The sequence below is a fragment of the Mauremys reevesii genome, unplaced genomic scaffold (assembly GCF_016161935.1).
Source record: "Mauremys reevesii isolate NIE-2019 unplaced genomic scaffold, ASM1616193v1 Contig18, whole genome shotgun sequence".
Lineage (NCBI taxonomy): Eukaryota > Metazoa > Chordata > Testudines > Geoemydidae > Mauremys > Mauremys reevesii.
In genome coordinates this window covers 707134-722611 of record NW_024100804.1, presented here as the reverse complement: position 1 = coordinate 722611, position 15478 = coordinate 707134, and the positions used below count along the sequence as shown (strand labels likewise).

The following is a 15478-nucleotide window of genomic DNA, read 5'->3' as shown; positions in this document are numbered from 1 at the left end:
AGACCATCAACTTCTCTATTTCTCTGGGCTTGCTCAGCTCCGCGCCCACAGTTGCCAGCCCCGAGCCAATGAGGCAGGGGGAGCCGGGGAGCGGGGGCAGCGCGGGAGGGGGGGCCCCGGCAGCAAGGTCAGAAGAACACTCCTGAAGGAGAAAAGTTTTATCGATGAAAAGTGCCAGTGTCAACAGCCTCATGCCGACAAAGCCACTGCCGCTGGGGGGGGAGGATGTTTTCTGCCAGCAGGAGACGTCTCCCCTGCCCACAAACACCAGCTACGCCCCCTCCATCTCCTCCAGCCTGGGGTACCACTGCTCCCCACAAAGCCCCCCGTGCCGCCCTGGGGCATCGGGCCAGCCCTGACTGCCCGGGCAGCGCCCCCTGCTGCCCCCCCTGCGGCCCAGCCCCTAGCGCCGCCCTGGGGCCATGGGGAGCCCTGACTGCCCGGGCAGCGCCCCCTGCTGCCCCCCCCCCTGCAGCCCATCCCCTAGCGCCGCCCTGGGGCCATGGGGAGCCCTGACTGCCCGGGCAGAGCCCCCTGCTGCCCCCCCCCTGCGGCCCAGCCCCTAGCGCCGCCCTGGGGCAATGCTGCCAGCCCTGACTCCTGGGCAGCGCTGGACTGTGGACAGGCTGGGTTGTTATTGTAGGGTTGCTGGGGAGCACTGGGGCTGTGTACAGGCTGGGTTGTTATTGTAGGGTTGCTGGGCAGCGCTGGGGCTGTGGACAGGCTGGGTTGTTATTGTAGGGTTGCTGGCCAGCGCTGGGCTGTGGACAGGCTGGGTTGTTATTGTAGGGTTGCTGGCCAGCGCTGGACTGTGGACAGGCTGGGTTGTTATTGTAGGGTTGCTGGGCAGCGCTGGGGCTGTTAACAGGCTGGGTTGTTATTGTAGGGTTGCTGGGCAGCGCTGGGGCTATGGACACGCTGGGTTGTTATTGCAGGGTTGCTGGGCAGCGCTGGGCTGTGGACAGGCTGAGTTGTTATTGTAGGGTTGCTGGGGAGCGCTGGGGCTGTGGACAGGCTGGGTTGTTATTGTAGGGTTGCTGGGGAGCGCTGGCGCTGTGGACAGGTTGGGTTGTTATTGTAGGGTTGCTGGGGAGCGCTGGGCTGTGGACAGGCTGGGTTGTTATTGTAGGGTTGCTGGGGAGCGCTGGGCCGTGGACAGGCTGGGTTGTTATTGTAGGGTTGCTGGGCAGCGCTGGGGCTGTGGACAGGCTGGGTTGTTATTGTAGGGTTGCTGGGGAGCGCTGGGCCGTGGACAGGCTGGGTTGTTATTGTAGGGTTGCTGGCCAGCGCTGGGCTGTGGACAGGCTGGGTTGTTATTGTAGGGTTGCTGGGCAGCGCTGGGGCTATTAACAGGCTGGGTTGTTATTGTAGGGTTGCTGGGCAGCGCTGGGGCTATGGACACGCTGGGTTGTTATTGCAGGGTTGCTGGGCAGCGCTGGGCTGTGGACAGGCTGAGTTGTTATTGTAGGGTTGCTGGGGAGCGCTGGGGCTGTGGACAGGCTGGGTTGTTATTGTAGGGTTGCTGGGCAGGCTGGGTTGTTATTGTAGGGTTGCTGGGAGCACTGGGGCCGTGGACAGGCTGGGTTGTTATTGTAGGGTTGCTGGGGAGCGCTGGGCCGTGGAGAGGCTGGGTTGTTATTGTAGGGTTGCTGGGGAGCGCTGGGGGTGTGGACAGGCTGGGTTGTTATTGTAGGGTTGCTGGCCAGCGCTGGGGCTGTTAACAGGCTGGGTTGTTATTGTACGGTTGCTGGGGAGCACTGGGCTGTGGAGAGGCTGGGTTGTTATTGTAGGTGTCATAAACAGATAGTTAAGGGTTAAAGTCTGTGTTACCTGTAAAGGGTTAACATGCAGTACCTGGTGACCACCTGACCAAAGGACCAATCAGAGACGAGATAATTTCAAATCTCTGTGGAGGGAAGCCTTTGTCTGTGTTCTTTGTTAGAACTCTTTTTGAATCTAAGAGAGACAGTCATGTCTCCAAGCTCTCCTGGAGTAGTTTCTACTAATTAATAGTGAGTATTAATTAGAAAGGTGAATTAGTCTTATGATTTGTTTTCTACATTTGCAATTGTGTGTTTGCTAAAGGAAATGTTTTATTCCTGTTGCTGATATTGCTTTTTACTGAGAAAGGGGGAGGGGGGATTCTCTCCAGAGATTGATAAGGTTATTCCCTATGAGTGTCCAGCTTGGGCTCATAGAGATTCTGTATTTTCTTTTTGTTCTCTTAATAAATTCTTTTCTTTTCTATTAAGGACTTGTTGGTCTTTCCTTGGGTGGATTCTCAGGGAAAGAGAAGGGGGAGGTATCCCTCTGTAGTTAGACCCCGTGTCTCTCCTAGGAAAAGGGAGGGGGGAGGAAGCAGGGGGAATGGTTTGTTTCTCCTGGGTGTAAGAACTCCATGGATTTGGGGCTCTTGGAATCCCCTAGGATTTTGGGGAAGGACTGTGTCTCAATCCACATTTAATGATTGAGTGGTGGCAGCCTACTAGATCTAAACTAGGATTTTAGTTTAGAGGGAAGCCAAGTCAGGTCCCCACATTGGAGCCCAACAGTTCCAAGTGGGGGTGAGACCTTTGACATGGTGGCAGCGGAGTTTCGAACCCATTGTTAGAAGAAATCTTCAGCCAGGTTGGCTGGAGGAATTGAGTTTCCAGCAGGCTTTGTTGGAAGCAGTTTTTCTTTGGGTTGCTTGGACAGGCAGCTTGAGGAAAAAGCAGTTTTCTTTGGGTGGCATAGAAAAGCACCTTGAGGAAAAGAAAGTGTGTGCATTCCTTAGGTGGGGGGAAGTGCCCTCACAGGTTTGCTGGGGAGATAAGGAATCTCAAGACAGAGGTTTTTAGCTCTGGTTGCAAGGAGGTGTGTCCCTCCTTTGTGTGATCAGGATTCCTTGGGTGGGGGGAGGTGCTCCTGGGAGCTCACCCCATCCAGCAGGAAAAACAGGTTAGGTGGGGGGAAGTACTCCACAAAGTACATTCCCATCCAGTGGGAAAAACAGGGTTGCAGGGGGGGGAGACAGAAACCCTCCAGCCAGAATTTTTTTCCCTGTGTCTTTTGAAATCCTCTGGAGCCAGGGAATACAAAACCCTGAAAGGATTTACTACACTTTTCTCACAGGTACTAAGTAGGACCAGCCGGTCAGCTGGGCTTATTAGTACCACCGCTCAGAAGGAGAGGAAGATTGTTTTTTTGGAAACGGATTTTCAGCTGGGTTTAGCTGAGGGAAATAAGGTTTCTAACAGGCTGTGTTAGAAAAGGATTTTTTTTCTTCTTCTTTTCTTTTTTCTTTCTGTCTGCTTGAAAAAACAGCTAGGAAAGAGGTGCAAGTTTTTCTAGGAGGCTTGTTAGAAAGGACCCCCACTGTGAGGTACTTAGCAAGTGCTAGAAACAGGACAAACCAGGTTGGGTTTTTTTTGGTCTTCTCAGTATATCAGCAAACAGCAACTACACATTTGCAAATGAAAAGTTTTGTTTTTTTTCTATTCAGTCTCTTCGTGAATAGAAAGGGTTAGGAATTGGGGAAACCAGTTCACTGACTGCAGAGGGGTGTGGCCAGCACCAAAAAGCAACACCAGCAAGCCACACATAAAATTCACTGACTGCAGAGGGGTGTGGCCAGCACCAGAAGGCACTGTTCCCCATCCCAAGAAATTTCCCACCTACATGGCAGGTGAGAACACTCACGCCTTCTTGAAAAGTTTTAAAAGGACCTGCCATGGGTACAGCATCCCTGAAGACCAGTACAAGGACTGGCCAGGAAAGTGGACTTTTGCTGTCTATGACAATTATTCCATCCCCATGCTACTGGGGGAAGACTTGGCCAACCATGTGCAGCTGGCCAAGAGGGGGGGAGTGGTCACCCGCGGCCAGGCCAAACAAGCAGGCACTCCCATCCCTGTTCCTGAGCCATCCACCAGGACCCTGTCTGTGTTACCAGAGACCCAGACAGAGGTGGTGGAACCGGATCTCATGCCAACAACTACAGCAGCCATAGTACATCCAGTCCCAGGACCGGAACTGGAAGAGCAACCAGCGGCAGAACCAGCGCCAGCACTGACGCCAGCGCTTGCAACTCCACCGCCAGGGGGCGCCAACGGGCCTGAACTGGCAGAAGCAGCAGACAACTCTACCCAAGAGGCTTAGCCAGAGCCTGAAATATCACCTTGTGCACCAGCGGAGAGCGGTCCACAGTCAGTGGAAACAACCTCATCACCTACATCGCTCCCAGAGGAACTGGTGTCTCCCGCCTCAAGGGAACAGTTCCAGACTGAGCAGGAAGCCGATGACAGCCTTAACACAGCTTGGGCGGCGGCACGCAGCAACCCACCGCCTCTCAGCTCTTCTACCCAATTCCAGGTTGTTGTAAAACAAGGACTTTTATATAAGGACATTCTTTCTGGTGGACACCAGGAAGGCCAGCATCCGCAAAGACAGTTGGTAGTTCCAACTAAGTACTGGGACAAGCTCTTAAGCTTGGGCCCTGACATCCCAGTGGGCATTCTGGGGTCAACAAAGCAAAAACAAGTTAAAAACATTCCTTCCACTGGGAGGGAATGGGCAAGGACGTTGCCAAGTATGTCCGGTCAAATGCATGCAAAGTGTTCTTCAATGTCAAATATTTTGTTGTTTACATACTTAGTAGTATATGTAATAGTGCATGTGTTTTGTTTATCTGTTTATTTTACAGTTCTAGGAGGAAATCACCACCAGTAGTTCCTACTGTTGGCGATTTGGGGGGCGTGTCATAAACAGATAGTTAAGGGTTAAAGTCTGTGTTACCTGTAAAGGGTTAACATGCAGTACCTGGTGACCACCTGACCAAAGGACCAATCAGAGACGAGATAATTTCAAATCTCTGTGGAGGGAAGCCTTTGTCTGTGTTCTTTGTTAGAACTCTTTTTGAATCTAAGAGAGACAGTCATGTCTCCAAGCTCTCCTGGAGTAGTTTCTACTAATTAATAGTGAGTATTAATTAGAAAGGTGAATTAGTCTTATGATTTGTTTTCTACATTTGCAATTGTGTGTTTGCTAAAGGAAATGTTTTATTCCTGTTGCTGATATTGCTTTTTACTGAGAAAGGGGGAGGGGGGATTCTCTCCAGAGATTGATAAGGTTATTCCCTATGAGTGTCCAGCTTGGGCTCATAGAGATTCTGTATTTTCTTTTTGTTCTCTTAATAAATTCTTTTCTTTTCTATTAAGGACTTGTTGGTCTTTCCTTGGGTGGATTCTCAGGGAAAGAGAAGGGGGAGGTATCCCTCTGTAGTTAGACCCCGTGTCTCTCCTAGGAAAAGGGAGGGGGGAGGAAGCAGGGGGAATGGTTTGTTTCTCCTGGGTGTAAGAACTCCATGGATTTGGGGCTCTTGGAATCCCCTAGGATTTTGGGGAAGGACTGTGTCTCAATCCACATTTAATGATTGAGTGGTGGCAGCCTACTAGATCTAAACTAGGATTTTAGTTTAGAGGGAAACCAAGTCAGGTCCCCACATTGGAGCCCAACAGTTCCAAGTGGGGGTGAGACCTTTGACAGTAGGGTTGCTGGGCAGCGCTGGGGCTGTGGACAGGCTGGGTTGTTATTGTAGGGTTGCTGGGCAGCGCTGGGGCTGTGGACAGGCTGGGTTGTTATTGTAGGGTTGCTGGGGAGCGCTGGGCTGCGGACAGGCTGGGTTGTTATTGTAGGGTTGCTGGGGAGCGCTGGGCCGTGGACAGGCTGGGTTGTTATTGTAGGGTTGCTGGGGAGCGCTGGGCCGTGGACAGGCTGGGTTGTTATTGTAGGGTTGCTGGGGGGCACTGAGGCTGGGGACAGGCTGGGTTCTTATTGCAGGGCTGCTGGGCAGCGCTGGGCTGTGGACAGGCTGGGTTGTTATTGTAGGGTTGCTGAGGAGCGCTGGAGCTGTGGAGCGGCTAGGTTGTTATTGTAGGGTTGCTGGGGAGTGCTGGGGCTGTGGAGCGGCTGGGTTGTTATTGTAGGGTTGCTGGGCAGGCTGGGCTGTGGACATGCTGGGTTGTTATTGTAGGGTTGCTGGGGAGTGGTGGGCTGTGGACAGGCTGGGTTGTTATTGTAGGGTTGCTGGGGAGCTCTGGGCTGTGGAGAGACTGGTTTGTTATTGTAGGGTAGCTCCTCGTTGCTGGGCTGTGGAGAGGCTGGGTTGTTATTGTAGGGTTGCTGGGCAGGCTGGGCTGTGGACATGCTGGGTTGTTATTGTAGGGTTGCTGGGGAGTGGTGGGCTGTGGACAGGCTGGGTTGTTATTGTAGGGTTGCTGGGGAGCTCTGGGCTGTGGAGAGACTGGTTTGTTATTGTAGGGTAGCTCCTCGTTGCTGGGCTGTGGAGAGGCTGGGTTGTTATTGTAGGGTTGCTGGGGAGCGCTGGGCTGTGGAGAGGCTGGGTTGTTATTGTAGGGTAGCTCCTCGTTGCTGGGCTGTCTCACGCTGGTCTCATAAGAGTGACATGCAGTGACACTCCCCAGTTGGTTGTGGGTGCAATCTGCCAGCTGGTGGGTGGGACTCCATGTGGGGTGCGGCTTTTCTGGCAGCTGGGGGACCTCACTGTGCAGGGGGAGCCCCCTGCTTGGGTTTCCCCTCTTGGCCCAGGAGCAGACGCTGATTGAATCTCCCCCAAATTCACCCTCTGGGTTCCAGCTCTTGTCTCAACCCATTGCTGGGGTCAGGGCAGGTCTGGGTGTTGGGCCCTGCCCCCTTCAGGGTCCCCTATTTCCTCCAACCCAGAGTAACGGAGCTGGTGACTGCTCCCCACAGCAGGGGGGCAGTCCCCTGGGGTGACCCCTGTGACGTCGCACTCCATCTGTTTATGGAAATATGCTAATGAGCGTGAATATAACGTAATGGGAATATGCTTCATGCAAAATGTCTCTTGTGAGGTATCATTACAAAGCTTTTAATCTACTGCGTGTGCTCATCCTGTTTGTACGAATGTGCCACTCTTGGATCTGGAACTAGGAATATGAACTATAACTCTGAGGCCGATTGTAGTTGTGCAAAGTGGGGGCCATTAATGGTGGCTTGGAATCTTGATGGCTCCCAGTAACCAGGACGATTGGTTGTAATTGGCTCTGTTTACTCGCAAACCTTCCTGGGTCTGTGCAGGCCAACCCTGAAAGAATGGAGATCATGTGACCATGTCACATGATACCGGAATCCATCTTAAACCTGGCGCTTTTCCATGGAGACGGAGGGGTGGGGACCCAGAGAGGGACAAAGGATTCCCGCCGGGTGCCAAAGCTATAAAAGGGGGTGGAGCAGGACAAAGGGGGGCTGCCAGTCATGAGAAATCCCCAAGTTACCACCTGAGCTGGAGCTAAGGACTGAACCGGGGAAAGGACAGGAGGCTAGTCTGTGAAAGTATCAGAGGGGTAGCCATGATTGAACTAACCTCGTTATCTCTAGCTTGCTTCTTGCTTGCATATATATACCTGCCCCTGGAAATTTCCACTACTTGCATCCGACGAAGTGGGTATTCACCCACGAAGGCTCATGCTGCAAAATGTCTGTTAGTCTATAAGGTGCCACAGGATTCTTTGCTGCTTTTAGTCTGTGAAAGAAGCTTATTGGCACATCTCTGAGGGTGAGATTTACCTGCATTTAGTTTCTTACTGTATTGGGCTTAGACATGCGTGTTTTTGCTTTATTTTACTTGGTGACTTACTTTGTTCTGTCTGTTATTACTAGGAGCCACTTAAATCCAAATTTTTATTCTTACTAAAATCACTTTTGTTTATTATTGAACCCAGAGTAAGTGATTAATACCTGGGGAAAACCGCTGTGCCTCTCTCTATCAGTGTTATAGAGGGCGGACAATGTATGAGTTTACTCTGTGTAAACTTTATACAGAGTAAAAGGGATTGATTTGGGGGTTTGGATCCCAGTGGGAGCTGGAGACAGGTAACCTGCTGAGTGGTTTTCAGTTCAAGCCTGCAGCTTGGGGACATGGTTCACATCCTGAGTGTGTGTTGCAGCAGGCTAGCGCGTCTGGCTCAACGAGGCAGGGTTCCGGAGTCCCAAGCTGGCAGGGAAAACAGGGTCCGAGGTAGTTTCAGCACATCAGGTGAGAGTCCCAAGGGGGTCTCTATGACTGATCCCATCACAACAGCCCCCGTCACGACAACCCCACCGAGCTGTGTGATGGAGGGAAGGAGGCCAGGCAGTCACAGCCACAGACAGACCACGTGCCGTCCCTGTATCTCCGCCGTGGGGCAGGCACAGCGGGTCCCTGCACGGCGAGACAGCAGGAGACACCGGTAGCCGCCCCCTGAGAGCTCAGCGAGGTGACTGCAATGGGTTTCACACCGGTTTGCCGGTGGTTGTTGTACGACGTGTGCTCTGCAATGCTGATGCTGGGGTGTCACAGAGTCCCCGGGCGATGCTCTGGAACTGCTCCCCACCGAGCCAGGCAGGACTCTGGGGAGCCTCCTCTCCCTCGGAGCAGCCTGTCTGCAGGGCAAGAAGCTCCCACGGCTTCACCTCCTGGGTCTCTCCTTGGAGCATTCAGCATCCCCTGCCCCTCCGTGCGCTTCCCCCAGCGAGTCCGCCCAGGCTGGGTCCTGGGGGGCCACAGGGTCCTGCCCCCCCATGTCGCAGTCAGACGTGACTCTCAGCCAGCCAGTAACACAGAGGTTTATTCGATGACAGGAACAGGGGCTAACACAGAGCTTGTAGGTACCACGAACCGGACCCCTCGGCCGGGTCCATTCTGGGGGGCAGTGAGCCAGACCCCCACGTCTGCACTTCACTCCTCGTCCCCAGCCAGCTCCAGACTGAAAACCCCTCCAGCCCCTCCTCTCTGCTCAGCTCCTTTCCCGGGCCAGGGGGTCACCTGACCTCTGTGTCTCCAACACCTTCAGCCGGCACCTTTGCAGGGGAGGGGCCCAGGCCGTCAGTGCTAGGAGACAGAGTGCCAGGCATTTAGGTGCACTGGCCCTTTGCTCTGCTAGATCCTTAAGAACTGCCTAGGGGACACTGAGGCACCAACACCGGATTCAGAGAAAACATTAAGAACTTTCCTAGTTCGTCACATGGGGCTTGTCTGCTTTTGCAGCAGGGGGCTTTGTTATTTTGTTTTGTGTGGTTTAGGGTCGACATTGGAGCTCGGAGGCAGCACGCAAATGACCCTCCTGTAACACACCAGCGTGTTCGGTCCCTGGCTCTTAGTGACAATAAGACGACACAGGCTGGTTAGTTCTGCAGTATCACTTGTTAGCACCAGGGCCGTGCACATTCTGGTTTCTCACCATTTCCTCTTGTGGTTTCATGTTTGCGCTGACAGTCTGGAATCTTGATGGCTCCCATTACCCAGGACAACTGACTGTGGATGGCTCTGTTTGCAGACAGGCCTTCCTGTGAGTCAGGCTGGGAGGAATGAAGGCTTGGGGGGTCTCACAGGACATGTGACCATGTCACCTGGTACTGGAATCCATCTTTAACCTGGTGCTTTTCCATGGAGAAGGGGGGGTGGGGACCCAGAGAGGGACAAAGGATTCCAGCCTGGTGCCAAAGCTATATAAGGGGGTGGAGCAGGACAAAGGGGGCTGCAGTCATGAGAAATCCCCTAGCTACCACCTGAGCTGGAACAAGGGCTGTACCGCTTTATACAGGGTAAAACGGATTGATTTGGGGTTTGGACCCCATTGGGAGCTCGGCAGCCGAGTGCTGGAGACAGGAGCACGTCTTAAGCTGTTTTCAGTTCAGCCTGCAGCGTTTAGGGGACGTGGTTCAGACCCTGGGTCTGGGTTTGCAGCAGGCAGGGCACTGAAGTCCCAGGCTGCCCAGGGAAACAGGCTCGGGGCAGTCTCAGCACATCGGTTGGCAGTTCCCAAGGAGTTTTCTGTGACCCAGCCCGTCACAGCACAATCCACAATGACCAGCCGGGGTCTCCTAACCCTGCCTGCACAGAAACATGTTTCAGCTTCAGGTGAGCTGCCTGTTCTAGACTTTAAGAACATCGTTTTTATGTATCAATACAGAACTCCTTAGATCTCATCCACACATACGTCTCCCAATGCTTATGGCCACCTGCGCATTGCTGGCTTCGTTAGAGTCCTCACGTGCCGCCCGTTACTGAATTATTACATGTCTGTCTGACCCGGGGCCCTTGTGAAACTCCTGGGCACACCTTGTGCCCTCTGCCAGTTGGCATCAGGAGGTTCCTGGGTCACCACCTTTTGGGGCTCTCAGACTCACTGGTTGGAGAGAAAGGAGCCGCTGGAAGAGTCACAAATGCTCAAAGGCCTCGTTCCTTTCGCTCCAGATCAGTCAAGCCAGCTCAGTTCCACTTCCATCAGACTGTTGGTGTGACCAGCTGTGCCTGCGCTGCCCGAGGGAAGGAGAAGCCGGAGCCCTCAGCTCTGTGTCGGGGAGGGCTCACACACAGCGCCTGGGATGCGATCCCTTGTGTCTATTTATCCTGACCGGGCGGCAGGTTGATACGTGTCAGTCCCTATTGTCCCCTTGCTCCCCGGGTCTCGCAGGCATTGTCATCATCGCTTTATGAGGAGACGACGTCTACGGTTCCCGATAACCGGAGGAAATATTGTTCTCGTATTTGCTTGTGGGGGGGACATTGGCTAGAAAGTGTCCCTGTCTCAAGCTCTCCCCTGTCCCGCTGGCTGCAGTCGCTCTGCTCTGCGTTTAGACTTCGCTTTGTACTCTCCAGGCTGTGCCCCAAGGCTGAGGCCTTAGAGTCTGCCTAAGGTTTGCACATTTCACTATGGTGACGGATCTGCTAGCGTGATGGTTCTGTGCAGGGAGCTGGGGCTGCCCCACACAGGTTCCCGCAAGGGCAGCGAGAGTGACTGTGGGGCTGGGCAGGGGCCAGGCGACGGTTAACTCAGGGGAAGTGTGCTCCACATGCTCCTCGTTTGATTTGAGGGGCGACTTTTGTGCTTTTAGAAAGATTGTTCTAAGGGCGAGAGGCCCCAGGGAAAACGTGGGAAGTGGTGTGAGTGTGAAAGGGACACTGCTGCTCATGTCGAGGCTCCTGGGAAAATCCCGACCCAGGCATCACGCAGTCGGCAGGCTGACCTGCAAGTTACTGCCCCTTCTTTCGCACGTTTAGGCAAAAAGGGAAGCAGCTCGGAGGGTAGCACATGTAAGTCTCAAAATTCAGGGTCAGGAGTTTATCGATTTCTGGTGCGTTTCTCAAGTGAGTTTGGTTTTGCAAAGGGGAAGTGGATTCGTTTCGTAACTAGAGGGGCAGTGAGTGATTTTCAGGCACTTCACACTGTCTGCAGCTCCCTGACGGTCCAGGCGTGCGTGGGCCTAGAGAGGAGACCTGGAGGGGAGGCAGGAGGGCACGTCCGTAGCTCAGGCTCTGAATGATCTGACTCGGGTTTATGGGGAGCCAGGGGCTGGGATTAGCCCCACCTATCCTGGGCATGGCCTGAGAGAGGGGCAGGAAGTTCCTGGGTCACTAGAAAACTCGATTTGACCCTGAAGGGAAAATTAAAGCAAATTGTGGTGAATCAAAATTCGAGTGAAACCCTCCAGTGCCCCTGGGTCATGGCCCCCCTGGGGACTCGTTTCCTGGGCCGCTGGCCCCATCCCGGAGCCATTCACCTTTCTTAGTCCTCGGGCAGACGAGCAATCCCAGGACCATGCAGAGCAAACCCAGCACGGAGCCCCCGACCCCGCCACCATCTTGCCCCGGCAGAGTCAGCCCGTGCCTCTGTGCAAAGAAGAGCACAGCTGGTTTAGGCTGAGCTCGGCCTCTCCTTCCCCTTGCGTCTCTGCCCCCAGGGGTGGGGCAGGGCTCTGCCCCAGGCCCATCCCCCGAGGGGTGCCCCACACCCAGAGGCTCTTACCCCAGTGCACGGCGAGGGGCCCCCGCAGGCTGATGTGCTCCACCTGGCAGGTGTAGACGTCCCCGCGCCGGGGGCTCATCTCCAGCATCACCAGGATCTGGAAGGTCCAGTCTCCGTTCTGGAGCAGCTCCGTGGACACCACCCCGGCCGTCTGCTCCTGCCCGTTCTTCAGCCACTGGATCTCGATCCCCGAGGGGTAAAACCCCGTCACCGAGCAAACCAGCAGGTGGGAGTGGGGCTGGGACCCCGATTTCGTGGGGGAAACTTTCACCTTGGGCCGAACTGGGAGAAGCGGGAGAGAGAGAGATGGGAAAGGAGTGAGAGACAGAGCAGGACTCAGGGAGACCAAGTTCCAGCTCCAATTTTTACAATCTTCCTTCGGAGCATGAAGAGCTCATCACAGAGCCGGGCGAAAGTACCATTGTTACCCTTTGGTATCCCGCATTGTCCCTGTCTGGGGGACCCCTACTGGGGCAGGTAGGGTGAGGTCCCGCGGGCCTAGCACCTGTCTTTATAGACGGGAGCAAAGGGGAGCTGGGGAATTACAGACCAGTCCTCGTAACTTGGTACCTGGGAAGGCTTCTCAAGCACTCGGTGTGTCAGCCCCTGGGGGTAAGAGAATGAGACAGACGAGCCAGCTCGGATTTGTCAGGAACAAAGCGTGTGAAATCAGCCCCATTCCCTCCTTGGCTGGTGGGCAGGTGGGAAGCAGTAGACGTGACGGATCTTGATTTTAGTCAGGCTTTAGACCCAGTCCCGCGGGACGTTCCTTAGGCCAACCAGGGAAATGGGGGGGGGGGGCCTCGCTGGTAGATGACATGACAGCCAGGGGGGTGCACGGCTGTTGGAAAGTCCCCACTCAGAAAGCAGTTTGCTGTCCCAGCGGGAGGGTGTGTCTAGCGGGGTCCCCCAGGGCTCAGCCCTGGCTCCAGTACCCGCCCAGAGCTTCATTCACGGCTTGGCTAAGGGCGTGGGAGCCCTAGGACATGAACTCCACGTAACCCGCGGCCCTGCGGCTCCCCAGTCCCATCGAGGGGCCGACAGAGGCTGACGGACGTGGCTCTGTTGGCTCAGGCAGTAGACGCTCCCGCTTGAGGCGCCAGAGACTGAGAATTCAATTCCCCTGGGAACCACCCACACAAGACATTGAGTTACGTCTCCCCCTCCATCGTCCTGTGGGCCTGGCTACAGCATGACCGGGGCTGGGCTCAGCTTTCCTGCTGCGCCTCCCCAGAGGGGACGTCCCAGTGTCCGCTCGCCTGGCGGCTCCTGGGTGCAATGAGCCAGGTGGGTTCTCAGCACCGTCACCAGCCGAGCCCCAGCCCCGAGGTGGGACCCAGCCCAGATCACCCAGCCCGAGAACTTCTCTGCCCAGCTCCGAGCACCAGCCCCCGGACGCTGCTCATCACCCCGGGGTGCCCCAGGCAAGGGGCCAGGCAGCACCGGGCTCAGCTGCCCCCCTCCCCGAGTGTAGTGGGGGGGGAGGGGACACAGGGTCCCAGCAGCCGCCGCTGGGCCAGGGTCCGGCACCGACAGGGCAGGAGCGAAGGGAAGCAGGGGAGACGCCAGGCGGGTTGGGTTAATTTAACCCTTTTGGTGCTGTCTCTGCCTGATCCGCTCGGCCCCTCGGGAGCCACTGGGCAGGCGAGGGGCCCAGACCCCTGGGCAGAGGGGGGCCCAGCGGATGGTGCAAGGGCGCCGCCCAGTGGACAGTCCTGGGAATGAAGGTGCTGCCCTGTCCGGGAAAGGCTGGCTCCTGCCCCAGACACCTCCTGCCCCAGACGCCCCTTTTGGCCTCCTAGATCCCCAGGCCAGAAGGGACCATTGTGACCCTCTAGTCTGACCCTGTTCAGCGCAGGCCAGAGACCTGCCCCACGAGACGATCTCGGAGAAAAACAGCCAGTCGTGAGTTAAACACCGTCCGGGTGGGGAATCCACCACAGCCCTGGGGAACTGGTTCCACTGGTTAGTTACCCTGTGAAACATTCACCCCTCATCTCCGGTCTGAATCGGTCCATCTTCCACTTCCAGCCTCTGGCTCACGTCATGCCTTTGTCTGGCACATGGAGGAGAACCATTACCCAATTTCCGTTCCCCCATAGGTACTTAATGGCCTGTAGTCAAGCCATGCCTGGGGCACAACCCGGAATGTGGGACCTCCGTGCCCCCTTCGCTCTCCAGCCGGGGCTCTCACGGAGCTGGGCCGCTGACAAGCAGCAAACCCCTCCGGGTGCTCAGTGTGTGGAGCCTACACCCAGCTGTGACGGGTCCGGCACCCCAGCACCCCCTTGTGGCAGGGGCGGGCTGGGGGCCTAGCGCCGCACCACTCACTTGTCCTTCGGTCTGCGCCTGGCAGCCGGCGTATTACGGCCTAGCGGCCAGAGTCCATAACCCCCCCCCCCTTCGGGGCGGGGTAGCGCGGCCTAGCGGCCAGAGTCCATAAACCCCCCCCCTTCGGGGCGGGGTAGCACGGCCCAGCAGCCGGAGTCCATAAACACCCCCTTCGGGGCGGGGTAGCACGGCCTAGCGGCCAGAGTCCATAAACCCCCCCTTCGGGGCGGGGTAGCATGGCCTAGCGGCCAGAGTCCAAAACCCCTTCGGGCGGGTAGCACGCCCAGCAGCCGGAGTCCATAAACACTTCTTCGGGCGGGTAGCACGGCCCAGCGGCCAGAGTTCATAAACCCCCTTCGGGGTGGGGTAGCACGGCCTAGCGGCCAGAGTCCATAACCCCCCCCCCGTCGGGGCAGGGTAGCGCCGCCGAGCAGCCGGAGTCCATAAACACTTCTTCGGGGCAGGGTAGCACGTCCCAGCGGCCGAGTTCATAAACCTCTTCGGGCGGGTAGCACGGCCTAGCGGCCAGAGTCCATAAACCCTTCGGGCGGGTAGCACGCCTAGCGGCCAGAGTCCATAAACCCTCTTCGGGCAGGGGAGCGCGGCCTAGCAGCCGGAGTCCATAAACACCCCCTTCGGGGGCAGGGTAGCACGTCCTAGCGGCCGGAGTCCATAAACCCCCCCTTCGGGGCGGGGTAGCACGGCCTAGCGGCCAGAGTCCATAAACCTTCTTCGGGCGGTAGCACGCCCTAGCGGCCAGAGTTCATAAACCCTTCTTCGGGCGGGTAGCACGGCCTAGCGGCCAGAGTTCATAAACCCCTTCGGGCCGGGTAGCACGGCCTAGCGGCCAGAGTCCATAAACCCCCCCTTCGGGGCGGGGTAGCACGGCCTAGCGGCCAGAGTCCATAAACCCCCCCTTCGGGGCGGGGTAGCACGGCCTAGCGGCCAGAGTCCATAAACCCCCCCTTCGGGGCGGGGTAGCGCGGCCTAGCGGCCAGAGTCCATAACCCCCCCCCCCTTCGGGGCGGGGTAGCACGGCCTAGCGGCCAGGGTCCAACAACCCCCTCCTCGGAGCGGGGTATTAAGGGGTGGGGTAGGGGGACTCGGGCCCGCCCTCTCCACCGAGCCCCGACCCAGGGCCCTGATTGTGGCAAGCTCTCCTTGCCGCCCGCTCGGCGGGGATCCGCCCGCAACACGCCGAGCGGTACTGCAGCTTTAAGGCTGTCAGTCTCGACAATCTCCTGGGTCACTTCCTACCCTGCCTGGCCGGACGTCGGCGTTGTGGGAGCGGTGCCCCCGTAGGTCCCTCCCGGCAGGCGCCCCCCCCCCCGGGTCGC

At 56.6% G+C, this 15478-nt stretch overlaps 1 protein-coding gene across 1 annotated transcript; it reads right to left on the bottom strand.

The window, feature by feature from the left end:
- Window positions 1-9: 9 nt before the first annotated feature.
- Window positions 10-13843, bottom strand: LOC120393323 (HLA class II histocompatibility antigen, DP beta 1 chain-like). The gene is made up of 3 exons (XM_039517858.1): window positions 13801-13843; window positions 11811-12092; window positions 10-142 (listed from the first exon to the last, which is right to left on the bottom strand). Exons 1-3 carry the CDS (start codon window positions 13826-13828, stop codon window positions 129-131), a joined length of 324 nt encoding a protein of 107 aa, XP_039373792.1. The 5' UTR covers window positions 13829-13843; the 3' UTR covers window positions 10-128.
- Window positions 13844-15478: the final 1635 nt, after the last annotated feature.